General features: G+C 36.0%; 1 protein-coding gene across 1 annotated transcript; it reads left to right on the forward strand.

The window, feature by feature from the left end:
• Window positions 1-322: 322 nt before the first annotated feature.
• VCPIP1 (valosin containing protein (p97)/p47 complex interacting protein 1) lies at window positions 323-20,497 on the forward strand. The gene is made up of 3 exons (XM_012663211.1): window positions 323-3,301; window positions 13,197-13,283; window positions 19,586-20,497. Exons 1-3 carry the CDS (start codon window positions 589-591, stop codon window positions 20,455-20,457), a joined length of 3,672 nt encoding a protein of 1,223 aa, XP_012518665.1. The 5' UTR covers window positions 323-588; the 3' UTR covers window positions 20,458-20,497.
• Window positions 20,498-27,963: the final 7,466 nt, after the last annotated feature.

The raw sequence follows: 27,963 nt of genomic DNA on the forward strand, positions 1-27,963 counted from the left end.
CCTAGGAAATGTGGTCTCTCAGTCTCTTTTGCTTCGGACGCAGAGCAGGGATGACGACAAAAGAGATCCAGTTAAAAACTACAACTCCCGGCGGGCAGCGCGAGTCACCGTCTTCCTGTCTACCCCCTTCCTAGTGCCGTCCTCTTCCTCCGCTCCGCAGGCGCTGAGCCGCTTGGCCTCACGGTATTTGGAGTTCTTTCCAGACCCAAGATCCTAGCACCGGATGGCAAGCAGAGAGGCTGAAGGACTCCAATTCCCAGAGGGGAGAGCGGAAGTTGCGCCTGCGTACTCCTAGGGAGGGAGTGTATGTCTGTGTGTCTGAGGGAGAGAGAGAGCGAGAGTGAGTGAGTGTGAGTGCGGGGTTGGGTGGTGGCCGTTACGTTCTGGGTAACGGCTACGGCAGTGGAGAAGTAAGAAGAGAAACAACGTCCGGCGCTTCCGCCTTCGCTGAGGAGGAGGAGGAGCTGGCAGGGAAAGGAAAGTGATTCGCCCTGGGCTTGGCCTAGACAGAGTCCGATCGGTGAGGTCTGGGCTATGAGCCTTTGAGGGTCGCCTGGGACGCGGAGCGAGACACGAGAGCCGAGAGCTATGTCTCAGCCGCCGCCGCCGCCTCCGCTGCCGCCGCCACCTCCTCCCCCTGAAGCTCCGCAGACTCCGCCGTCCCTGGCGGCGGCGGCGGCTGCTGCTCCGGGGGGGCTCTCAAAGCGGAGAGACCGAAGAATCCTTTCCGGGAGCTGCCCGGATCCGAAGTGCCAGGCGCGTTTGTTCTTCCCGGCCTCTGGTTCTGTCAGCATCGAGTGTACCGAGTGCGGACAGCGGCACGAGCAGCAACAGCTGCTGGGGGTGGAGGAGGTGACCGACCCGGACGTAGTGCTACACAACCTGCTGCGGAACGCGCTGCTCGGGGTTACGGGGGCACCCAAGAAGAACACGGAACTGGTAAAGGTGATGGGCCTTTCCAACTACCATTGCAAATTGTTGTCGCCCATATTAGCTCGCTATGGAATGGACAAACAGACAGGCCGGGCCAAGCTTCTCCGGGACATGAACCAGGGCGAACTGTTCGATTGCTCTTTACTGGGTGACCGCGCCTTCCTCATAGAACCAGAGCATGTTAACACGGTGGGCTACGGCAAGGACCGCTCCGGAAGCCTCCTATATTTGCATGACACTCTTGAGGACATCAAGCGGGCCAATAAAAGTCAGGAATGCCTCATTCCAGTGCATGTGGACGGGGATGGACACTGCCTGGTGCATGCTGTGTCTCGGGCTCTAGTAGGCCGGGAGCTCTTCTGGCATGCCTTGAGAGAGAATCTTAAACAGCACTTTCAGGAGCACCTGGCCCGATATCAAGCCCTGTTCCATGACTTCATTGATGCTGCTGAGTGGGAGGACATTATCAATGAATGTGACCCTCTGTTTGTACCACCTGAGGGTGTTCCCTTGGGCCTGAGAAATATCCACATATTTGGCCTTGCCAATGTGTTACATCGTCCTATTATTCTATTAGATTCCCTCAGTGGCATGAGAAGCTCTGGTGATTATTCAGCCACCTTTCTGCCTGGGCTCATTCCTGCAGAGAAGTGCACTGGGAGAGATGGTCATTTGAATAAACCAATCTGTATTGCATGGAGTAGCTCTGGTAGAAACCATTATATCCCCTTGGTAGGCATAAAAGGGGCTGCCTTGCCCAAACTGCCTATGAATTTGCTTCCTAAAGCATGGGGTGTGCCTCAGGACCTTATCAAAAAGTACATCAAACTTGAGGAGGATGGTGGTTGTGTTATTGGAGGAGACAGAAGTTTGCAAGATAAATACTTGCTTAGGCTTGTTGCTGCTATGGAAGAAGTCTTTATGGACAAACATGGTATCCATCCTAGTTTGGTTGCTGATGTCCATCAATATTTCTACAGAAGGACTGGGGTGATAGGAGTTCAGCCTGAAGAAGTCACAGCAGCTGCTAAAAAAGCAGTAATGGATAATCGCCTTCACAAATGTTTGCTCTGTGGTGCCCTTTCTGAACTTCATGTTCCTCCAGAGTGGTTGGCTCCAGGAGGGAAACTGTATAACTTGGCAAAAAGTACTCATGGACAGCTGAGGCCTGACAAAAATTATAGCTTTCCCTTGAACAATTTGGTTTGCTCATATGATTCAATGAAAGATGTTCTGGTACCAGACTATGGACTGAGTAACCTAACAGCTTGTAATTGGTGCCATGGCACATCTGTGCGAAGGGTCAGAGGAGATGGGTCTATTGTGTATTTGGATGGAGACAGAACTAATTCTAAGTCCACTGGTGGCAAATGTGGTTGTGGATTCAAACACTTTTGGGATGGTAAAGAGTATGACAATCTACCAGAAGCTTTCCCTATTACTTTGGAATGGGGTGGAAGAGTGGTCAGAGAAACAGTATATTGGTTCCAGTATGAAAGTGATTCATCTCTGAATAGTAATGTTTATGATGTTGCAATGAAACTTGTTACCAAGCACTTTCCAGGTGAATTTGGGAGTGAGATCCTAGTTCAGAAAGTTGTCCACACTATATTGCATCAGACTGCCAAAAAGAATCCTGATGATTATACTCCTGTAAATATAGATGGTGCTCATGCCCAAAGAGTTGGAGATGTCCAAGGACAAGAATCAGAGTCTCAGCTCCCAACTAAAATTATTCTTACTGGACAGAAAACAAAAACTTTGCACAAGGAGGAGTTAAACATGAGTAAAACTGAAAGAACTATTCAACAGAATATTACGGAGCAGGCTTCTGTAATGCAGAAACGGAAAACAGAGAAGTTAAAACAAGAACAAAAAGGGCAGCCCAGGACTGTTTCTCCCAGTACCATTCGTGATGGTCCATCCTCTGCACCTGCTACCCCTACCAAGGCTCCCTATTCACCTACAACTTCTAAGGAGAAGAAGATCCGAATAACAACTAATGATGGACGACAGTCCATGGTTACTCTTAAGTCTTCAACAACCTTTTTTGAACTTCAGGAAAGTATAGCCAGAGAATTCAACATTCCTCCATATTTGCAGTGTATTCGATATGGTTTTCCTCCTAAAGAGTTAATACCACCACAGGCAGGAATGGAAAAGGAGCCAGTTCCTTTACAGCATGGTGACAGAATTACAATAGAGATTTTAAAAAGTAAAGCTGAAGGTGGTCAGTCTGCTGCAGCACACTCAGCTCACACTGTGAAACAAGAAGATATTGCTGTTACTGGTAAATTGTCATCTAAGGAACTTCAGGAGCAAGCTGACAAAGAAATGTACTCCTTGTGTCTTTTAGCAACATTAATGGGTAAGATCAATTTAACTTGGTGTATCTTAATTGTGAATATAATACACTGAGTTTTTCTGTGTATTTTTTTTCTTTGGGGGAAAAATCTGTGGTCATTGCAAATATTTGATGATACAGTTTTGGAGGGAATTTTTTTTTTTTTTACTGTTTTGGCAATTATTAGATAGATGTTAACATGGTTATTGAATAACTATTAGGAAAACTTAACCTGAAAGTGAAAGTAGTCCCTCAACTGTCACCAGAAATATATCTTATTCTTGCAATTGTTTTTTAACTGTACTGTATCTATTTAAAGCCTTTTTATTTTTATTTTTTTCTAGGCTCTATTGAGCCTGCCACCTCGCCCCTTTTTCATTTATTTTTAAATTTTATTTTCCTGCATGTCATGTGATTTCAGGACTTCCTGTTTGATGAATTGCAGTTTCTGGCGTTTATATTCTCTTCCATTTCATGTTCTCCCTTTCCCAGTTCATCATATTTTTATTTGTTCACTAGGTTTTGTATTTAAGTAATTTCACTGGATCTTTGCCATTGATTGTAATGAACTATTATATAGATCATGAGAAATATAAGAAATAGAGGTAGATGGTAATGGAATTAAAAAGTATTTCTTTTTAATAATTCACAAATTAAAGGAAAATATAAACTAAATATGTAATTTAAAGCTTTAGATGATTTGGGATACAGTCCAATGGTGCACTTTTTATGGTATCTTTATTTGCTTAATCTTTGTTTTTAAATCACCGTTAATATGCTTTACTGAGTCTTAAAATATGAATTAAAATTTAAATATGTTAGGTATTGGAAGGGCCTTGTTTTTACTGAGATTAGAGCTTTCAACTAGAAAGTTGATCTGGATTTTTATTGTTTTTTGAGAGTCCTAAATAGCAATGAATTGGGCCCTGACCTACCAAAATGAATGTTATTTATTCCTGGTTTATTTGGAGGCCTACCAGTTAATAGGAGATCTAAAAAGCCTACACAGATTTCTAGCTCAATATTGCTGATTTTAGTTGGGCAGACATAGTAATTGAACTGGGGGATATGTCAGGAACTGTAGGCACTGTACATATTTCTATCTATCAGAGTTTTTGGTTTCTTAGAGAATGAATGGGATAGAGGAAACATTGTGTGATCTTTGGAGTCAGAAAGACCTATAATTCAAATCTTGGCTGTACTGCTTATTATAATAACCTAGCAATTTCAGGCAAATTACTTACCTCCCCAGTACTTCAGTTGCCTCCTCAGTGCAAAATACCCCTTGTGGTTGGTATGTAAGGGTTAACAGTAAAGTATTCCTAGAACTCCAAAAATTAAATAATATTCTCACAGAATGGATAAAATTAGATACATGCAGAAGGCACTTTAAAAGATCAGCAGTCTCCCAGGTCAAAAATAGGAAAGAGAAGATCTTCCTCAAGAGAAGATGAACTCTTGAGGATGTGGCTCATATCTCCTCTAACCTTGTATGCTCTCAGCACCTGGTATAGTGCCCAGCAGGTAGCAGGCACTTTGAAATGTTTCTTGATTGAATTAAATAGATGACATTAACATGTCTAAAGAAAGGCTGTATCTGCAGAAATGGAATGGATGGTCAGTCAGCATTGAACATTGAAAAAGTCTGAAAAGCAGAATTTGACAATGTTTATACACTGCTGTACAAAGGGAAAAGATACATCATCTGGGGTTCATGAAAATTCTGGTAGCTAGAAAGGTAATCTTTGTTGGGGGCAGAAATATTTGATCAGTCCTGACGATGGCCTGGCTTAAATATCTCTATCCCTTTACCTGATTCCATGTTCACCAAGCATCTGTTCTTATTACTCATTTAACTTCCTGATAATAAGTTTTGATGTATAGGTGAGAGTGCAGATAAGGATTATGTTCACTTGGAAGGCTGTGTTCTCCATTGTAGATTAATAAATTGACATGGGTAGGATAGTCAGTAATCTTAAAACTTTGACTGACACGATAATATATTTCATCATGAAAATTAGTAAAATATAATTCTGGTTTATAATTATATACTTTTTGAGTTTGGTTTGAGGTTCTTCGACGTGAATATCTGAGAACTAGACTATGGACTGCAGTGCATTCATCAAGATAATATCTTGCGACTCTGGTCCCTTCCCTCTTCACATCCAACATTTACGTTGCTGCCCCTACAAATCCACAAATTTCTTTAAATCTTCAACTGCCACTGCCACCACAAAATTTGAGTGTGAAAGAGTATTTTGCTAATTTTATAATAGTAGCACTTGAGAGACTTTCTGCTTTAAATTGAAATACTAAGACAGTGCCTGGCCTGTATTTTATTAGTTTTCTCCCTCTAATTCTCTTATAATTGTATTCGAATAATATAGAAAATATTCAAATAAAAAGTAATGTGTTTATAAAAATGTCAATTTGGGGATAGCTATAAACACACAACCATATGTAAACAGTGCTGGGGAACTACTGATGTTTAGATTGGAGAGGGCTGGAAAATGACAGGGCTTATTTAGATTTTAAAGTGTAGAAATTTACTTTGTGAATTACCAAATGTAAGCTAAGGTGCTCCTATGTTAGTTCAGAAAATAGTTCATCAAGCGTTACGCTGTTCAAATAGCTGGCTCTTTCTCATTTAAATTTAGGCTTCAATACTATCTTCTAAGGGTTTGAGAGACCTTTGTTGACCATTCTAAGTAGGTCTCCCTCTCTCATTGTATCCTGTTCGTTTCCCTCACAGCACCTATCATAACTTTTAATGATCTTATTTGTTGGTTTAATTATTTGTTTGTCTCCTCCACTATATTAGAAAGTCCACAAAGGCAGAGGCTAGCCTATTTCATTCAATAATGAATACTTTATCACCTAGTACAGAGCCTGGCACATACATAGTAGGTACCAGATAAATGCTCATTGAGTGAATACATTTACATTATTTCAGCAAAATCAGTGTATGCATCAGCTTGAGACTATGCTGAGGGTACACAGATGGCAGAGATTCAGTCCTTGCCCTCCATAAACTTACCTGCTGGATCTCAGCTGAGGGAGTTCCATACTGTTATAGCTTTCATCAACACAATTCCAGCTTTCTTTTCTACATACATAAAAATTATAAAACCCCCAAATATGACCAATGTAGTATTTTAGAAAACTCATTTGATTAAGAATCAAATACATATATATGGGGATTGTATATATTCACTAAATAGGCTGACTGCAATGATAGCCAGGGACATGTGTTTTTCCTTTCTTTTGTTTTTAAGCAGAGTATTCATTAAGTGGAATTTGTCTATTATTTATATCAACAAAACAATAAGTAGGCACATTAGTATTTTGCTTAGTAGAAACCATTCATAGAACCTAGTCACTTTGAGTCTTATGATGGTATAAAATGGAATAACAATATCCCACCTGTAATATTTCACGTTTTAGTCTCTTTTATGCAGACCACTAAAGGTAATTGAACTTAATTTTTTGTAGAAAATCATCTTCATTATTTATATAATACTTGAAAGACTCTAACTTTGGCTTTGCAAAGTATGTTATTAAAATTTCTTGTAGACCAGTTATTTGTGAGTTTTCTTTTGCAGTAGATAGGTGGTACATTATCCACCGTAAATACTAGGCTGATTTGTTTTTTCTTAGTATTGTATTTTGTTAAATTTCTTGGTTTTTTTGTTTTCCTAGAGGCAAAGACATTTAGGTGAAGAACAGAATTTGACAGTTTGGAGTTACTTAAATGGAATTAGGTTACCAACCTTTCTCAGGGGTTGAGAAACTTGTTTGATTTTGATATATTTTCCTGAAAGAATTGTATGACTTTTTAATATGTATTTTTTTACATACACAATATTTTCATAATACCTCTTGATATTGTAAAAGCCTTAGGATTTTCCAGAATGACACTTGGGATTCAGATGCTTTTTTTTTAAGATGACATTGGATCTGAACATTATTATTGCATCTTGATTTTTTTTCTTCAAGTGTTGAGTGAAGGACAGTTTCAAATCTAGATAGAACTTATGCGTATTCTTTATATGCCTCCTGATAGCCCTTCTATTGATTTATATGTAGCATATTTGTAATGGGGGAGCAGTTATAAAGTTGAATTAAAAAATAATGCATGTAGATATATCTTAAGATAAATGTGTATGTTGTAAATGGTGATTTTTTTATAGTCATACTTTGAAATTTAAATTAAATATTGATTCTATTCCTTTCTATACACAACTATAGTACTTTGATACCTTTTGTTTTTCTTAATATTTTTTCAATTACAAGATATTTTTAAAAATTCAAGGAATTCCAGTATGCATAAAGTAAAATATGGTAGTTCTCCTTAACATTTGCAATTCCCAGAGAAAATTGTTAGTAGTAAATTGGGTTGTAACCTTTCAGACTGTGTGTGTGTGTGTGTGTGTGTGTGTGTGTGTGTGTGTGTGTATGTATACATAGTTGGGTTTCTATGCATGTATATGTATGATAAAAATATTCTTTAATACTGATGGTGACACTAAAAGTTGCATGGCTGGATACACTTAAGGGGACAGAGTATAAAGTGAGAAACAAGTATGCCTTTCTTAGAAACCATTTTGACTATCAATAGAGTAGACAAATTTTTAGATGGGAGGATCAACAGAAACTGTGGAGAGATGGCAGCAATTCTTTCAGCAAATGAATACCTTTGGAAGTCTTTCTAGCAGAAACAGTCCTGTGTTCCTACTTTAAACTTGGAACTATTTAAATTATTTAAGAATTTGGAATTGTTTATTTAAATTTTAAATTTAGGCCGGGCGCAGTGGCTCACGCCTGTAATCCTAGCACTCTGGGAGACCGAGGCGGGCAGATTGTTTGAGCTCAGGAGTTCGAGACCAGCCTGAGCAAGAGCGAGACCCCGTCTCTACTAAAAAAATAGAAAAATTAGCTAGACAACTAAAAATATATAGAAAAATTAGCCAGGCATGGTGGCGCTTGCCTGTACTCCCAGCTACTCGGGAGGCTGAGGCAGAAGGATTGCTAGAGCCCGGGAGTTTGAGGTTGCTGTGAGCTAGGCTAACGTCACGGCACTCACTCTAGCCCGGGCAACAGAGTGAGACTCTGTCTCAAAAAAAAACAAAAATTTTAAATTTAGATTAATCTTAAATATTTTAAAATTGATTTTATCATCATAGATACTTGAGTTCAGAGTTATTAATAGTTTTAGGCATTTCTTTTGGGACTTTAAAAATATATTTCATATAGATGTTGGAGTTTTAAATTTATTCCCTCACTTCATAAATTGCAAAGTAGAAACTTAACAAATTGCCTTTTTATTTATTTATTGAGATGGGGTCTCTGTCACCCAGGCTGGAATGCAGTGGTACTCTCACAGCTCACTGGAGCCTGCAACTCGGCTCAAGGGATCCTCTGGCCTAAGTCTCCTAAGTAACTGGGGCTACAGGCGCATGCCACCATGCCCAGCTTTTTTGTTGTGGAGTCGGGGTCTTGCTCTGTTGCCGGGGCTAGAGTGCAGTGGCATCATCATAGCTCACTGCAACCTCAAACTGCTGGGCTCAAGCAATCCTCCTGTCTCAGCCTCTCAAATAGCTGGGACTACAGGCGTGCGCCAACATGTCTGGCTAATTTTTTCTATTTTTTTGTAGAGATGGGGTCTCCCTATGTTGCTCAGGCTGGTCTTGAACTCCTGGCCTCAGGTGATCCTCTGGCCTCAGCCTCCCAAATTGCTAGGAGTACAGGCATGAGCCACTGTGCCTGGCCCAACTTGCCTTTTTAAATATTTAAAGTTAGAAAATGGGAGTGATGACTTTTTTAAACTGATGTTTAACCCAATGATTTTATTATTAGAAAAAGTTAGAAAAATGTATTTTTAAAAGTGATTCATTTTAATATACATTTTAAAAATTAAAAATTACTCATATCAAATAGAAAAAAATTAGACAAAAGAAAAACCTTCCTTCCATAATACCACTGCCATATATACCACTGTTGAGGTAGAAGAATATAAGGCTATGAAGAGGAAGGATTTATGGAGGAAAGGTTGTGAACAGAGGTTATCTGTGGTAGTTTAGACTTTTTTCTACATTTATATACACAGTACATTGAATAGAAGTATTTTACTGTTGTGCTATGAAGAAACAGTTGAATTATAAGTCAAGTTAATTGGAGACTAACAAAAATATGAATTAACATACTATTAGCTAGAGGCTTTACCAGACTATTCCTATTCTCTAAGAGTTTGCTTTCTAATGAAATGGTAGAAAAATAATTCTTTCCTTTTGTTTTTCCTATGATGTTGTTTTATTAGATTTTTGAAGAGAAAACAGATTGTACCATTAGTTATATTTTATAGATACAACATTGAAGAACAGTTATCATCATGCTGCTTCTATTAAGTTTTTTCTGGACTACTTTTGGATATTGTTTAAAAGGAAAAACCTTATTTATAATATTCATTCTATACATTCATTCAGCTAATACTAAGAGTACTACTATCTGTTTAGCACTGTGCCAAGCCCTGGGAATAGAAATTCAGATAGGCCACTGACCTTTCCTTAAATCTGAAAAGCTTCTAGTCTAGAAGGAGAAACAGAAAAGTAAACTAAATTAACTTGCAGTGTGATAATGGCTGTGGTATTCATCATATACATAGGAGCGTCAAGGAAGGTACCTACCTAACCACCACTCTGAAGAATCCTGGAGGAAGTAACACCTAAACTGAATTTTAAAGAATGCATAGCAAGTATTGTCCTCTATGGAACGGGAGCAGTTTGGTGATGTTGCTCTGTAAAAATAAAGGCAAGGTATGTGAGATAGGAGAGAGAGCCAAGGACCAACTCATAGAGTGCCTTGTATGCCATGAAAAAGGAACTTGGCCTTTGCCATATGGTTTTGGGGAACCATTATATGTTTAACTCTAAAGGCTATATGGAGGAGGGATTTGGCGAGGATACCAGTTGTGAGGCAGTGACAGTAATCCAGGCAGGAGACAGGCCTGATCCAGGGCAATAGTAGGAGAGATGAAGAGAACTGCAGTGGAGAGCCATATGAGACTGGTGGGGGACTTGTGCAAAGTGCCACAACCCCTGCTTCCTGATTTCATTCTTTGCTTTATTTCTGTTACCAACAAGCATTGGGGGTATTTGTATACCAAAGGAAATAATTCACCTGTTTTTTCCTCCAACAAGTTGTTGATACTATGAATTTCTATAAGAAAAGACTAAATAGTTCTGTCAAATTTGTTGTAACACAATTTGACCTTTAACAGAGGTTTAATATCAGTGGAACCTGGTATAAGCTTTGGAATAATACACAGAATTCAAATCCTGGCTCTGCTACTTACTGGCTGTGTGATCTTGAGAGTTATTTAAGCTCTCTGAGCTTATTTCCTTATCTGTAGAGCTTAGTGGTGATGAGTAAATGAAAATGTGTAAAGGGCCCACTCAGATCTTGGTAGACTGTAGAGGCTTAGATGGTGTTTATCTTTCCCCTAAAGCAATAGAGCATTGGGGCCATATTGCTCTGAAGCAGGTAAAAATCAGTTCTTGGGGGAAGGAGGGTGAAATCTAACTCTAGTGAATGTATAAAACTAAGATACGTGCAGTACATAAACAGATATATAATATATCTGTGTTATTCAAATGTCATGGGGGGCTGGGGAGGATTAGGAAAATAATGTCTAAATTGGCTCCTAATGGGGAGATAGTGAAAACAAGGTTAGCAAACACTGCAGTAGAGTAAGTGATCTGTATGCTTAAACAGGAATAGTCAGGTATGTAAAGTACTAAGAAATGTGATTTTGTTATTCAGGTGGTCAATTCCGAGGAGTTCGAGGAGTTCACTATTTTGGCACCTGATCAGATTTTTTTTTTTTTTAAAGACTAGTCAAGTGCAGTAGTGAGAGGGGAGAGTGCAGAGTAGAACAGGATTTCCATCCATCTGTAACTGACTGAATAGTCAGTTGAGATCTTTGGACTAGCTCAGTTTAGATTGTTACCAAGAAAATTAAGTGCTACTATGTAATTTTTTGATATGTCTTCCAAATAAATGCTATCCTAAAATATTTTAGAAAATACTAAGTACATTTAGGATAACACTGACAATAACTAACTGAAAGATTATCACCACAAAAATAATTTATCCAGGCCAGCACAGTGGCTTTCGCCTGTGATCCTAGCACTCTGGGAGGCCGAGGCGGGAGGATTGTTTAAGCTCAGGAGTTCAAGACCAGCCTGAGCAAGAGCGAGACCCCGTCTCTACTAAAAATAGAAAGAAATTAGCTAGACAACTAAAAATATATAGAAAAATTAGCCAGGCATGGTGGCGTATGCCTGTCGTCCCAGGTACTCGGGAGGCTGAGGTAGGAGGATTGCTTGAGTCCAGGAGTTTGAGGTTGCTGTGAGCTAGGCTGATGCCATGGCACTCTAGCCTGGGCAACAGAGTGAGACTCTGTCTCAAAAAAAATTATAGTAATAATAATTTATCCAAATGAAATTTAATGATCATTTCAGCAATCAGAGCTTCTATCAGGAGACAAGATTTCTGCATTTGGTGTCTGTGTGTGCATGCATATGTGTGTGCATGTCAAAAAGAAAAAAGTTTAAAAAAGGATTTATGTATTTGGGGACTTACTAATATTCAAAATTTTAGATTAAACTTCTGTGTGCCCATCCTTAAATATAGCCATTCTAGTAGTATTGCATCATTAGTAAATAAAGTGTTTATGTGTACGTATATGTTCTGGTTAACTGAAACTTTAAGTGCCGAGGCTTTTTATATGTGTATGCTTTAAACTGGTATACTAAGGATGACTTTAGCCAACTTCTGCACAAATTCATGTTCCTGTTTATGAATGTGAAATGGGATTAGAACTTGAGAGAGTGTAGGTACATGGTGATTAATGAGCATCATCAGTCACCGCTATTCAGAGCTTGGGTCCAACAGTGTAATCTTCTAGTAGGAAAGACAAAAGTTAACCTTTTTTTTTGTTTTTTTAACGAAAAAAGCTTCCTGATTATAAAAGTAGTACATATACATTGACAGGTTAGAAAATAAAATATAAAGAAGCAAATAAAAACATGTTCCACAAACCAAAAGTAATGTTTCATCCATTCTTTATTGACTTTTTCAATAATGATTATCATTCTTAACTTTTTATTTGAAACTTCTTATTGAAATAGGCATTGTCAAAAGATATTTTTGAAAAAATGGTTTTGTGAAATGCTGATTTACTTGTGGATATTTTGTGGTCTTCTAAAGGTTATTCTAAATCTCTTCAACAAGTCATTTCCCCCTTAAATTTCTATTTTAAAAAAGTCAACTTTAGAACAACAAAATACAACATTAATTACTTATCTTCAGTCTGCCTATTTATTTTTCTCCCTAGTTCCTTCCATTTATTTTTACTTAGTTTTAACGTAAATGTAAAATAAACAATTTTATATTTTACTTTTAAAAAATAAATATCTTTCTATAACCTTTTCTATTCTAGTCCAGTGTTTGGAAACTAGTTTCTTTTGAACTAGATTGAGCCTTCAGATGTATTTTGTTTAGTTTGCCCAGTATCGACTCATACAGTTTTAAATTCATTTTTCAATTAGTTCCTACATTTAAAAATCGAGAGAATTCATATTAAAAACTTGAATTTCTGGCTTCTCTTGAAAAGCCACATAGTCTTGAAACAGCAGGCCCGCACTCTTCCATGACAGCCCTTGGCAGAGTGGCTGCCACCTTTATGTAGGCCATGCATTTTCTAGTGTGCCCAGTTCTGTCACTCCATGTCATCTCTCTGTTTCAGTCATTTAGGAACTAGCTCTGCCTTGCAATCTCTATTCTAGACTAATCCCTATTAAAGCAACCGTGAGTGTAACTCTTGTTTGTTGCTAATACTGTATCTGTTTTTGTCTTACAGGAGAAGATGTATGGTCTTATGCAAAGGGACTTCCTCACATGTTTCAGCAGGGTGGTGTATTCTACAATATTATGAAGAAAACCATGGGTATAGTTAATTTCTGATTTTATTCTTAAATAATACCTCTACCCAAGCTATTGTAAAATTAAGAAAGTTTGGATAGTATTCTACTAAAAGTATTTCCAAAGTTAAATTTAGGTTTATATTCTTCTTTAGCTGTTTGCCTGGTTAAAATAGATTACTAGCCTGACATGGTCAGCTGTGTTTTCTGCTATAGTACTGAAAATCTCCTGTCACTTTCTTGCTCCTCTTTTCTCATTTAAGTTATGTGTATGATTCTTAACAACTAAAGACAAATTGTGAAATTAGAAGCAGATTTGGGTTTAATACTAGTTACTATCCCAGAACCAGATCATATATTTTTGTTGTTGTGTTTTGGCTATAATTAGCATATAGCTCATTTACTTCTAGGTTTTAGGAAACAGCTCATTTTACATTTAGCTTCTTTCACATGTGTCCGCATTGTTTGTAAAGACAGAAACACTTGTGTGCAAGTGTGTGTCTGTATCTTTAGAGTTTCACAGTCTTAAGAGAGAGGTTGCCAGGGCGTGTGTTTGGACTGCACATGTTTTTTCAGAGATAATGACATGAATGCTTTTGGCCCCAGACTTATCACTGTGGATTATTTCACTATTTCAGCTACCTGGCCTCCATAGACACAAAGTTCATAATCTCTATTTTGTGGTTTTCATCTCTTCCTTGTATACTTTTTTCCTTCTTTTAAATAAAAAAAAAACCCCTCTAACTTTGTTGTAGAAATAAACATACACAAAAGTAGCAAGAATAACATAATGAACCCCATTTACCTACCATCCAGCTTCAACAAATTATTGGGACATCTCTACCCGCTTCTCAGCTGGACAATTTTTTTTGTTTTTTTGAGACAGAGTTTTTCTCTGTCGCCCTGGGTAGAGTGCAGTGGCATCATCATAGCTCACTGCAACCTCAAACTCCTGGGCTCAAGCAATCCTCCTGCCTCAGGCCTCCTGAGTACCTGAGACTGACTACAGGCACGTGCCACTAAGCCCTGCTCATTTTTTCTGTTTTTGGTAGAGACAGGATCTCGCTCTTGCCCAGGCTGGTCTTGAACTCTTGGGGTCAAGCAGTTCTCCTGCCTCAGCCTCCCAGAGTGCTAGGATTACAGGTGCAAGCCACTGTGGCTGGCCTCAACTGGACAATTTTAAAGTAGATCTGAGATATAATTTCATTATCCATAATTATGTCAGTACGTATTTCCTTTTTTTTCTTTCCTTCTCTTTTGAACTTCAGTATGTATTCTAAAGGTAAGTTCTTTTTTCTTTTTTCTTTCTTTCTTTCTTTTTTTTTTCTGAGACAGCTCTGTTGCCCGGGCTGGAGTGCAGTGGCATGATCATAGCCAACTTCAGCCTTGAACCCCTAGGCTCAAGTGATCCTCCTGCCTCAGCCTCCTTAGTAGGTGGGACTACAGGCCTGCACCACCACACCCAGCTAATTTTTTTTAAAAGTTTTGTAAGATGGGATCTTGCTATGTTGCCCAGCCTGGTCTGAAGCTCCTAGCCTCAAGTGATCCTCTCACCTCAGCCTCCCAAAGTGTTAGGATTATAGGTGTGAGTCACTGTGCCCCACCTCTTTTTTTCTTTTTAACAACCACATTACCATTATTATACCTAAATAATATGAATAATAATTTTTTAATATCACCAAATATCTAGTTAGTGTTTAAATTTCCTTGAGTCTCAAAAATTGTTTTCTTCTCTTGGTTTATTTGAAGCAGAGAACAAAAAATGCCTTTCTTTTTTAAAGACAAGATTATTGAGGGATAATTTATATACAGTAAAATTTACCCTTTTTAGGTATACAGATATATGAATTTTGACAAACATATACAGTCATGTAACCACCACCCACCATCAAGATATATGTTTCTTCCATCACTCCAAAAAGTTGCCTTGTGCCCCTTTGTAGTCAACCCCTCCTTTACTTGTAGGCCATGGCAACCACTGATTTGATTTCTGTCCTTACATTTGTCTTTTCATATTACTACGTAAATGGAGTCATGCAGTGTGACCTTTTGTGTCTGGCTTCTTTGATTTAGCACAGGAATTGCCAAACTATGACCTGTGGGCCATATCAGGTCTGCTGCCTGTTGTTGTATATAAGGTTTTATTGGAACACAGCCATACATGTTTACATACTGTCTATGGCTACTTTTGCACTATAGTGGCAGTGTCGAATAGTTAGTTGTGAAAGAAACCATATGATCCACAAATGTTGCCCTTTACAGAAAAAAATGTGCCTGATTATGTTTTTCTTTTTTTCAGCATAGAATGTCAAACAACCTAATTATGTTTTAACATTATTGTCTTGTTGCATGTATTAGTGTAATAATTTATCCCTTTTTATTGCTGAGTAGTATTCCATTACATTGATGTATCACATTTTTAAAAATCCATAGCTAGTTAAAGGATATTTGGGCTGTTTTTAGTTTTTGGCAACTGTGAATAAAGCCACTATAAACATTTATCTACAGATCTTTGTGTGGACAGACATGTTTTCACTCCTCAAGTCTGGTTTAACAATTTTTTCTTTTATGGTTCATGCATTTTGTGTCCTATCTAAGAAAACTTTGCCTAATCCAAGGTCACAAAAAATGTACTCTGTTTTCTTCTAGGAGTTTTATAGTTTTAGGTTATATATATATGTGTATATATTTATGTTAGATTTATGATCTAACATTTCGAGTTGATTTTTTAATATGCTGCAAGGTATGAGTCAAGGTTCATTCTTTTAAATGTATGGATGTCCAGTTGTTCCAGGCACCATTTGTTGAAAAGGCTATACTTTATCCATTGAATTATTTTGGTACTTTTGTCAAAAATCAATTGACCAAAAATTGTACACTGGAGAGTGCCGAATCCTAACCACTAGACCACCAGGGAGAAAATTGTACACTTGAAAAGGATGAATTACACAATATACAAAATACAGCTCAGTAAAGTTATTTTTTAAAATATCAATTGACCATGTATGTATGGGTCTAATTCTAAAATCTCTTTTTTTTTGTTTTGTTGATCTATATGTCTCTCCTTTAACCAGTACCACATCTTGATTATTTTATCTTTGTAGTAATTCTTGAAGTCAGTGTGAATCTTCCATCTTTATTCTTTCTCATAATTGTTTCGGATATTCCGAGTCCTTTGTTTATCCATATAAATTTTAGAATCAGCTTGTCAATTTTCTACAAAAATGTCTGCTGGGTGGTCCCTGACTTATGATGGTTTGACTTGGATATTTCGACTTCAGAATGGGTTTTAGAATGGGTTTAGTTTTTTAGAATGGGTTTATCAGGGCATTAAATGCATTTTCAACTCATGATGAATTTTTTTGGGATGTGGTCCCATCATACATTCAGTAGCATCTGTATAGATCAGATTGTATATATCTTGACAAAATTGAGGCTTTTGATTCAGGAAAATGTTACATCTCTTCATTGATTTGTCTTCAATTTCCTTCATCAAAATTTTGTAATTTATAGCATACAAATCTTGCACATACTTTGTTAGATTTATTTCTAAACGTTTCATGTTTTTTGGATGCTATTATAAAATATGCTTTTTTAAAATTCCAATTTCCTACTATTCATTGCTAGTGCATAAAAGTAAAATTAATTTTTATATATTGACCTTATACTCTGTGACCTTGCTAAACTAACGTCAGTTTTAGCAGCTTTTCAGCAGATTCTTTGGGATTGTCTATGTAGGTCATCATGTCTTTTGGAAATAAAAGAGTTTTATTTCTTCTTTTTCAATATTTATGCCTTTAATTTCTTTTTCTTGCCTTGTTGGAATGGCTAGGACCTTCAGTTCAATGTTGAATAGGAGTGGTGAGAGCTAGCATTATTGCCTTGTTCCTTATCTTGCAGGGAAGTATTCAAATCAACCTGTAAGTTGAATACCTGTAGTACCTAGAGGTACTCTTTATAGGTTGAGGACATTCCCTTCTGTTCTTACGTTTGCTGAGAGCTTATATTGTGAGTGGATGTTGAATTTGTCACATGCGCTATTTCTACATCTATTGAGATGATCAAATGGTTTTTCTCTTAGTCTGTTCAGAGGGTGAATTACATTGATTTTTGAATGTTGAACCAACTTTGCATGCTGGGTTTAATTTGCTAATATTTTATCGAGTTTTTGTGACTCTATTCTTGAGGGATAATAGTCTATAGTTTTTTTGTAATGACTGTTTAGTCAGTTTAATATTGGTTTCATAAAACAGAATTGGGAAGTATTTCCTTCTTTTCTATTTTCTGGTAGATTTTATAATAGTTTTGATATTTTCTCTTTCTTAACTGTTTGGTAGAATCCACCAGTGAAGCCATCTTTGCTTGGAGTTTTCTTTGCGCAGTTTTTAACTACAAATTGAATTTCTTTAACAGAATACTCTTAACGTTATCTGTTTCTTCTTGAGTAAGCTTTGTTAGTTTTATCTTTCAAGAAATCTGTCCATTTCATCCAAGTTGTCAAATTCATTGGCATAAAGTTGCTTATGATATTCCCTTATTTTCCTTTTAGTATCTGTAGAATCTATAGCTCTTTCATTTCTGATATTGGCAATTTGTGCCTCCTTTTGTTTTGTTTTTGTTGTTGTTGTTGCTGCTGCTGCTGCCGACCAGTCTGGCTAATGGTTTATCAATTTTATCGATCTTTCCAAAGAAACAACTTTTGGATTTTTTTCTCTGTTGTTTTTATGATTTCAGTTTTCTTGATTTCTGCTTTTATCTTTATTTTTCCATTCCTTATGCTTGCTTTGGGTTTAATTTGCTCTTTTCCTTCTAGTTTCTTTAAATAGAAGATTAGATTATTGATTATAAATTTTAGTTTTTTAATATAAGCATTTAGGTATATAAATTTCTCTGTAAGCATCCCTTACCCTTTTTTTGCATCCCTTCTTAACTTTTTATCTTTTATTTCATTTTACTCTCTGAAAGATATTGATACTAATTAGTGGTTTTTAAAAGTTAGTATTTAATTAGGATTGATTATGGGGATCCCAGTAATTTGGGTAAGTATATGCTGTCTTCCATGCAACTGAAAATAACCTCCCTTAGTAGTTTTTTATGTGTGGAAAGGGTTTGGGGTTGGGGGATGGGATTGGGGGATGGGGATGGCTATCTTGATTATTTTCTAAATAATTTTATGTTTCTAGTTTGAAATTATTTTTAAAGTGTTAGCTGTGGTGCTAAGACAGTTCAAAAGGAGGGAGGCCGAGGCGGGCGGATTGTTTGAGCTCAGGAGTTCGATACTAGCCTGAGCAAGAGCGAGACCCCGTCTCTACTAAAAATAGAAAGAAATTAATTGGACAACTAAAAATGCATAGAAAAAAAAAAAAAATTAGCCGGGCATGGTGGCGCATGCCTGTAGTTCCAGCTACTCGGGAGGCTGAGACAGAAGGATTGCTTGAGCCCAGGAGTTTGAGGTTGCTGTGAGCTAGGATGATGCCACGGCACTGTAGCCTGGGCAACACAGTGAGACTCTGTCTCAAAAAAAAAAAAAAAAAAAAGATTCTTATCCTCTACTGCTACATTAATGGACCATGAGAAGAGAAGTAAATAGCAGTGAGCCATGTGAGGAGCATCCATAACCCAGGCTAACTCTGATAGTTCTGGCTTACCAGAAAGGAATGAGTTATTTCAAAGGAATTTAATTGAATAAGGTCTTTTTAATTTCCTATGACCAAGTATTAGTTCACACTGAAGTCACAGTGTATTAATCTTAGTTTTCCTAAATGTGCCCCACAACTACTACTTTAAGTATGGAATATCTTATTTCAAAAGCTTATATTTTTTATATTTGTGAAAGACATATACATATGGCACACTGTGAAAATACCTTTTATTGTGGCATTCTATATTTTGATAAAATTACTTTTGATCTTTAGTTCAACACCCTGTGCAACAAGTTATTTAATAGATATACCTCTCTTTGCCTTTATAGTTACAGTTATTTTGGCAAAATTTAGAATATGAATTCTAGTAAATAAAAGTGTATTTTCTTACTGGTTTACATTGTGTTTTTCTTATAGCTAGGTTATTTGTTTCAAGCTTTATGCCTAACTTTGCTAATAGGATAATGATTTTTTATTAAAAACATCTCCTGGGAGAACTACTTTAAGATCTATGGTGGTGGTTCTTTTTTGTAATAGAATAAATTCTTCTCTAATAAATTTTGTTTTGAAAATGGTTATCTGTAAATTGTTATGAAAATTAACTATTTCAAATATAATCGTCTTTACTACACTTTTGCTAATACCTTAAGATTTTAATATGTTAAATATCTTTTCCCCTTCTTTAGGTATGGCTGATGGCAAGCATTGTACTTTTCCACATCTGCCGGGCAAAACCTTTGTCTATAATGCTTCTGAAGATAGACTGGAGTTGTGTGTGGATGCTGCAGGACATTTCCCTATTGGTCCTGATGTTGAAGATTTAGTTAAAGAGGCCGTAAGTCAGGTTCGAGCAGAGGCTACCACAAGAAGTAGGGAATCAAGTCCTTCACATGGGCTATTAAAACTAGGTAGTGGTGGAGTAGTGAAAAAGAAATCTGAGCAGCTTCATAATGTAACTGCCTTTCAGGGAAAAGGTCATTCTCTAGGAACTGCATCTGGTAACCCACACCTTGATCCAAGAGCTAGGGAAACTCCAGTTGTAAGAAAGCATAATACAGGGACAGACTTTAGTAATAGTTCCACTAAAACAGAGCCTCCTGTATTCACAGCTGCTTCCAGTAACAGTGAGCTTATTCGAATAGCCCCTGGAGTAGTAACAATGAGAGACAGCAGGCAGCTTGATCCTGATTTGGTTGAGGCTCAGCGAAAAAAATTGCAGGAAATGGTTTCTTCTATTCAGGCTTCAATGGACAAGCACTTGCGGGATCAAAATACAGAGCAGTCTCCATCTGATCTTTCTCAAAGGAAAGTAGAAGTTGTGAGTTCTTCTGCAAAGTCTGGGAATCTTCAGACTGGCTTGCCTGAATCTTTTTCTTTAACTGGTGGCACTGAAAATTTGAATACAGAAACAACTGATGGCTGTGTGGCAGATGCACTGGGAGCAGCATTTGCCACAAGGTCAAAAGCACAAAAGGGAAATTCTGTGGAGGAGCCTGAAGAGATGGATAGTCAAGATGCTGAGATGACTAACACAACCGAGCCAATGGATCACTCTTGATTTAATTAGAGGCTAATAAAGGCATAATGTTTATTGTGAATATGTAATATTTGTTGGCTGGGCCACGTAACTTGATTAGTCATTAAAAATCCTGTACGTATATAATTCAAAGATTATATCTTGTTATTCAGTGCATGATAGCAAGTGTGTGATTGGCAATAGCTTTTAATATACTGCTGCCCAGGCTGGCTCTGAATTTCTATAAATTAGTTATTAGATCTGCTGAGATGAGTTTCTTCCATATATGTGGTTCATTGGAAGTTCTTTGTAATTTTAATTCCATGAAAGTCTTAATGTTTCAAACATGAAAATTCTCTTGCTAAATATGTTTGATTTCTGAAGAGGCTAGAAATGAGGGGAAATGAGATTTTGCTAATGTTGATGTCATCAAGGTAACCATCCCACTTATTTTTTAGAGTGTCAAAAGATTTATGTAAATTTGAAGATGATCTGATCAAAATTATATCTTAAATTTCATAAATGGTTAGTGGGGTGCTGAAACATTTCAGTGAATGTAAACACATTCATAGAGATATGTATTCTTGGCAAAAATATCTTGAGACTAGAATGTAACAATATAATATTTTGCTGATTTGAGCAAGGTTGGGGAAAAGTATCTATTCTAGAATAATAAAGTCAATGTGATTCAGTTGTGTTGCTGTCTGAGCCAACACAGCCAATTGTGTGCTCTGTTGTTGATAATATGTTACCATTAGTTTTTGAATCCTGGCCTGGTCAAGTACCACCTAATTTTTTTTTTTTTTAATCTTGCAGAAAAGTTGATTCCAATGTGTGGTAGAAAAAGAAATAATGGTAGCAGTAGTTAATCTCTAATTTTCAGAGTTTGTCAGATTCACAGAGAATATATAAATAAGAATTTATCTTTATGAATGAGTTACATTGTTCTACAATTTTGATCAATGGTATTTAAGCCTGTATGTGCTAAGTGTCTTTGAGCCCCTTTGAACCAAAAATGCTTCCTTTTTTCCTTAAGAGTCCATAAGGTTTTCTTTATTTGTTGGCTTCACTTGAGTTTGGATGCAAATTTTAACTGCATCATACCCTCATCAACTGGGCATTTGCTTAAATAGTGTATTCATCAAATCTTTAGTGCCAGTTTCCTTGAGAAGCAGCTTTCATGCTTATTCCTTCAAGACAAAGAGTGTTTATCCTGAGATTGGTATTGCACTATTTTATCCTATTCTGCAAATCTGTATTCTGAAATGTATATTTCAACCCATCTTCTTCCTCTGTTCATTGAAATTAAGTTAAATTTGAATGGATGAAAGACAAAATGTATGTTAATACAATCTCTTACCTAGAGCAAAGCCTGGCTGTCTCTGTTTGCACATGTAACAGATGCAGAACTGTGTTTGCAATTCTAAGAAAATGTACATCAGAAAGTATATTATCAGGTGTTTAAAAATCTCTACCTGTTGATTCATAAGGGATATAGACAGTACTTTAAACTTGTTTTTCCAGATCAGGGATATTTTGGTCTTCTTTCTGTGAAAGTATCTCTAACTGAATCTACTTATTAAATGAACTCCATTTTGAATAAGGAAGGAATGGAGAATCTAGACATTTTACAAATGTATGTGAGCAAGATATATATATTTGAGTTAGTTTTTATCACATTATCACGTTTTTCTTTCTTCTTTCTTTATCTCCGTTCTTACTAAATTTACTTTCAAGCATCTTTCTCTATATCAAAATAGGAAAATTTAGATATTTTATGTTGTGTACTAGTTTTGCGTAAAGTAAGAGCTGCAGCTACCAAATAATATTTGCCACTTAGTAGAAGTGGCTTCTGTGTATTGAACTAAAAACTACAAATATCACTTTACTAACCACTGTAATTACTTTTGGCTTTTTCAGCCACTGAAACTTTGTCTTTTAATTTAAGTATAGGAAAACTGTTTAATAAGCAAAAAATGCACTGCTTCCAAGTAAATGATATAATCACCTTTTCTTTGACAAATATTTTCTTCACCTGTGGCTTAGTATCTTTGGTTAATAACTGACAAAATCTCATAGCATTAAAGTAAAAATATCAGAAACAAATTTTATCTCCCTATTAAATGCTTACATTTTGTATAAATCAGAATGCACATGTGAATGAAGATGGGCTTAATCTCTGACAACACTGTTAGTTTCTTTAGTCACCGCAATGCTCTTTAAAAGCCAAGTTAAGTATGAATAGTACCATAACAGTTTGGGTTCTCCCTTAATGAAACATAAAAGACTCAATTCTGAGAAGTGATCAGATTTCTTGAAATTATTTAAATCAGCTGAAAATTTGGTTGCGGTAATTAATGGTTTTTGAGAAGTGGGCCAGTTATCCTCACAAAGAAGTTTTAGAACAAGGTTTAAGTTTTTAAGAATCATCCTTTGTCTTTCCATATGGTTATCATTACCAAATATATGACTACAAAATGATTATTTTTTTAGTACTACCATTTGTAATATTGCACTTGGAGTCCAAGCTAGAGATCTCAAATCAATTAAAATATTTTTTTAGCCCTAGATGTAACATTATAACTATAATTCATTCCTATAATTAAATTCTATTTGCAGTGTTTCACTGAACTTTGAAATAAAGTCATAAATTTTTTTCTTCAGTAATTTGTTCTATAGTTAATCATACCAAGTTTGAGTTGATGACCCAAAGGCCAGGTAGTATTGAAGATGGTGTATGAGTAGAATACTGGTAATGAGAAATTAGTTGAAATTGAAGAAAACAAGACCCTGCCAAATATTATGAGATAGAATCTAGTTAACTCCAAGAGAATACTCGGGAACTAGTTCAAGAGCAAGCCTAAGGCCCATTTCCCCACTTTCACTATGTTTCAGGTATTTTATTGGAAAATGTTAGGGTAGAGGCCTGAGAAATTTAGCAACTGCTATTGGTGGAAATTTGCTTTATGTCTTCTGATGATTTTTAGTTGGATTTTTACAATCAAGCCTATTGCTTGCAGTTAAGCATCTGTGATTCCTAGCCACAGGTCCTTATTGCCATTATGTTTAAGTATCTTACTTCATTGGAGATGAGCAGTGACTTTTGCATATGGTCTCTTACCTCAGGGAAGATCACTTGCTAGCAACTCATACTACTAATGACAAGTTTCTAAGAAGTGTACTGACATATCACGTTAGCTACTAAATACAAAATTTATAACAGTATTGTTTTATGTAGTTACCTACTAATATTATCTGCTAGTGAATATTTCTGTAAATATCTAGACCTCACTAAGAACTAACCATTAGGTATGAAATAAATTTTTAACACCTGTCATTAATTACATTTCAGCTGATCAGTATAGTGGTAATATCATCAAATGTTTATTTCAGAATATCAATATGGTTTTTTCATTTTCAACAGTAATTTTAATTGTTCTGTATTTAAAATACTGCAGCACAGATTTTGAGTTTCATGGTTTTCAAAGCAAGGTTTCCATTGTAAGATTTTCATAAAAGCAAAGCCTTTACAAATTGGATTAAATTCCACTCATCTTAACATGGATTTAAAATGACCTTTTATAATAGTAGTAGTGAGGTACATATTCTAAATAAGTTGGGTAGACATATCCTGCCTTTCAAGATTATCATACAGTTTAACAAAATTGTACAACCTCAAGGCTCTTCACAATTAACATAAGAAATTAATCTTACAAACCAGAACTATTCACATGAAAATATGCCATAGTAGAATGTATATTTAAGAAATAAAATAACAAAGGGGAGCTATATCACCACTAAGCTATAAAATTTATTAGAAGTTCTTTCATTCTTGATAATTCTTCAAGATGCTAAGCGTTTCAGTTTACATTTAATGATACTTAAATCGGGATTTTAATGTTTGTTCCAAAATAGCAGAAATTGTAAAAATTGTGAATTATTGGAGAAAATGCCATTACTTGTATATCTGACATTTAAATTTTTAAATTATGGAGTCTACATGCTTTTGTAGTATAATATTAATACAATGGTTATTCTCTTGTAAAAGAAAAGAAAAATTAGTAAAGAAAAAAGTTTTAGTTGATGTTACCTGCTTGTGAGTATCAATTACTTAGTTTTTAAAATTTTAAGGTAATGCATACTTTTCTTTAGAATGCAGAAATCCCTTCCTGAGCCTTTATGCCTGTGGTAGAGCAATAAGAGACTGAAAAGGTTATCAATATTTTCAGGTTTATTTGATTAAGAATTAGTGCCAAGATCTGGAGAATCTACTTTCAGAGGGAAATGCTATTTAGAATTTGTAAAAATAAGTGGTAATAGTGTAAATATTTAGAAAAATTAAGTAGCAAATGCTTTAACTGCTCAATAAAATAGTATAGATGTTATATCATCCTTAAGGCACTGGCTGTTGCCCATTATTTTCTGATTTTGTGATTGCTGTATACATTACATTTGAATAACGAATAATTGGTAATAGTGTATTATAACAGTGTACAGTGTCCTACAACACACCTTACTGTACAGTATCTGAAGTTTTCTTTTATATCAATAATAAAACTATAAGTTAATACATACTGATTTTCCCCTCAACTCCACATTAGCTTTTTAAAGTAATTTTATATTCTTTAGTTTCCTGGAATTATACCTTAATATTATAATGCCTGAACATATAGTTCAGTTTTATAAAAGAATTCTTAGTGTAATGAAGTTGTTTTTTTAAACTTCCTTAAGTGGGTTATCATACAGGAACAGTAATTTCTCCCCTTAATTTCTCTCCTCAATGCTAGATGGAATGTACCCCATTAGAAAAGAGCAAAATTTCTTTGTACATATTACAAAATTGGGTCATAATGCTTACTGAATATTTGAAAACAAGGCAAGTTCTAATAAAGAGAGAACTTGATTTTATGATGGTTTTTTAAAAATACTGGTTAGTGATGAGGAATTGAAGTGAAATACAGAAAATAGTACTAAATTACATTTGTATAGCTTAGCAATCAACACTTACATTTACTTTGAAGGTTTAGCACATATGCTTAATATACATTTTATTAGAGCAGATCATTTAACTCAGTAGTTAGAATATAGCCTCAGACACCAGACTTCCTAGGTCTTGAGTTTTGGTGTGCTGCTACTGTGTACCCTCTCTGTGCTTCAGTTTCCTCTCTGAGAGGATGATAATGACATCTACTCTTAGGGTTGTTGTGAGTATTACATGAGTTAACATATAACTGATGTTTAGAACAGTGCCTGACAAATAGTAAACACTCAAATATTTGCTATTATTATTGTTATATGTCAAAATAATGTGGTAGAGTTCAGTTGTCATTTAAGTGGAATAAATCGTCACATGCAGAGCACATATTATTTAAATATTTTGTTATATCTAAAACTTGTTTTACTTGTGGCGTATAACTAGTGGACTAAAAATTGGATGGTTGTATATTCAAATATTTCTGCAAGGGCTTTATGAGCACATGCAACACTGAGAAGCTGGAGAACTGACAGTGTACTCTCTGACCCAAGGCAAGTCGTGGAGCCTATCAAGGCCTCCATTTCTACTGTAACTTTGTGGTTTCACAATTGTTACTCTCTTGTTCTACTGACCATGTCATCATGGTCTCACTTACTGAGGACATAATGGTGATGGCACAAGTGACATTGGTATGAGCCCCAAGTAAATGACACATAATTACCTTTGCTTTAGGTTTTGGCTATAGTTGGTCACATATCATCAAGATAGGACTCTCAAAACTCTACTGAATAAAATAAACTCTCATCCTACTTATGAGAGCTCATTATGGATTTTATTTTTATTGACTGGCTCTTTCAGACCCCAGTAATTGCAATTCTAACTGGATAGTTGATTGTTTCTGATCATTAAAAATGTATATAGAAAAACTGAAGTCTTTAATTGATTTTCTAAACTGTATATGGTAGACTGAGGTGAAAAACTTACAGGCTGTTCAAATTTGCACTCTTTACCTATCTTTGGTCCATTTGTCATACCACATAAGTCTTTATCTGAAAAATGGATAAACTGTGAGAATCTGCAGAGATTATTACTGTTTGTTCTGTGTATATAAAGAAATATGTACAGTATGATGTCTACTTTTAAAGTGACTTGTTTTTATATTTGATTTATGGAATCAGCATATTTAATTTTTTTATTTTTTGAAATCAGTATATTATATAGTCATACTTGAATCATTCATTGAGAACGAGTCCTGATCAAATGCCAAGCTTCTACTGTTCTAGGAACCTGGGAAACAGTTCTGAATGAGGCAAATTCCATGGCTCTTAGAGCTGGCATCCCAATGATGGAAACAAGCAAAAGACACATTCATAATCACTGTCTTTTAGTGACACTTTTCCCTACATCCAAGCAATAGACTAAACACTTCACATGTAATAATTAAATTAACCCTCAAAACTACCGTTTGTGGTTGGGTACCATCATTGTCTTAATCTTTCAGGAAACAAACATGTATAGATTAGGTGGTTTACCCCAGGTCCGGAGTTAGTAGGTGGCAGGGCTGGCATTTAAACCCAGATATTTATGCCTCCATAGCCTGTGCTCTTAACCTCAATGCTATTATACATTTGTAATTTAGCAAAGGAATAAAATTTGATGGTCACGTAAGTCTCTATAAACACATATTGTTAAATGCTTGTTTTCAGGTACACCAGCCAGGTTTGAACTGATTTCAATCTGTAGTATCTGGCTTTAATTTCACTTTCTACGAGTTCCCTTCCTGAACCCCAGTCCTATACCCCAAGTTCTTCCTTCTGTGGGTTTGTTTTTCTGCCTCTACTAAATTTAGAGGTGCTTTAAGGAAGGGTTTCCAAATTTCTTAGATGATTATTTGGGGTAAATTAGAGAATCTTTGATTAGACAAAAGACAAACTACCTCATTTCAAGGACCTAGAATAATTATTTTTTACTAAATGAATTTGCTGCTTTGGAGTGAAGTTTCCTCCAAGGTGATGTTCTCAAAGTATACTTCCTGGGCTGCATGCAATAGAAAACTTATTTCTTTGTGTAATCTATCATGTGCCAGGTACTTTACTAAACATAAGGAATAATAAACCGGTGAGAAAGACATACTTCCTCTTCATTACACTTATATTTTTAGTGGAGAGATATGTAAACAAGCAGTTAAGTGCACATATAGGAGGATTACTGGGTGGTGTGGGATTACGCTGCAGAAAGAACTAACCTGACCTGCTAATGGCTAGGGAATGCTTCCTGAGAGGTAATGCATTAGCTGAGATCTAAAGAATTAATAAGATACTTAAAAATCAAATTGGCAAGATTCAGCATCACTAAAAATATTTTACTTATTAGGCCAGTCCATCAAGCAAAATTAAGTGGGATGCTTATGTTTGCCATACTTTAGGCCCGAGATCCTTCCTGTAAGTGGATGGTGACCCAGGAGAATAGAGAAGGATGAGAAACTTTGAGAAAGCCTGTGAAAATAGGGTTGCTAGGGAAAGAGAAAAAACTGTAGCAGAGAATGAGATTCTGCACTGAGTGTATAAAATCAA

This window comes from Propithecus coquereli, unplaced genomic scaffold, assembly GCF_000956105.1.
Source record: "Propithecus coquereli isolate 6110/MARCELLA unplaced genomic scaffold, Pcoq_1.0 Scaffold8, whole genome shotgun sequence".
NCBI classification, from domain to species: domain Eukaryota; kingdom Metazoa; phylum Chordata; class Mammalia; order Primates; family Indriidae; genus Propithecus; species Propithecus coquereli.

Bases quoted from the DNA above. Each gene is read 5' to 3' on its own strand.
- VCPIP1 (XM_012663211.1), top strand. From the start codon at position 589: ATGTCTCAGCCGCCGCCGCCGCCTCCGCTGCCGCCGCCACCTCCTCCC. The intron at 3,302-13,196 runs GTAAGATCAATT...TTTGTCTTACAG, and splicing joins TCTTTTAGCAACATTAATGG to GAGAAGATGTATGGTCTTAT. The intron at 13,284-19,585 runs GTATAGTTAATT...CCCCTTCTTTAG, and splicing joins TATTATGAAGAAAACCATGG to GTATGGCTGATGGCAAGCAT.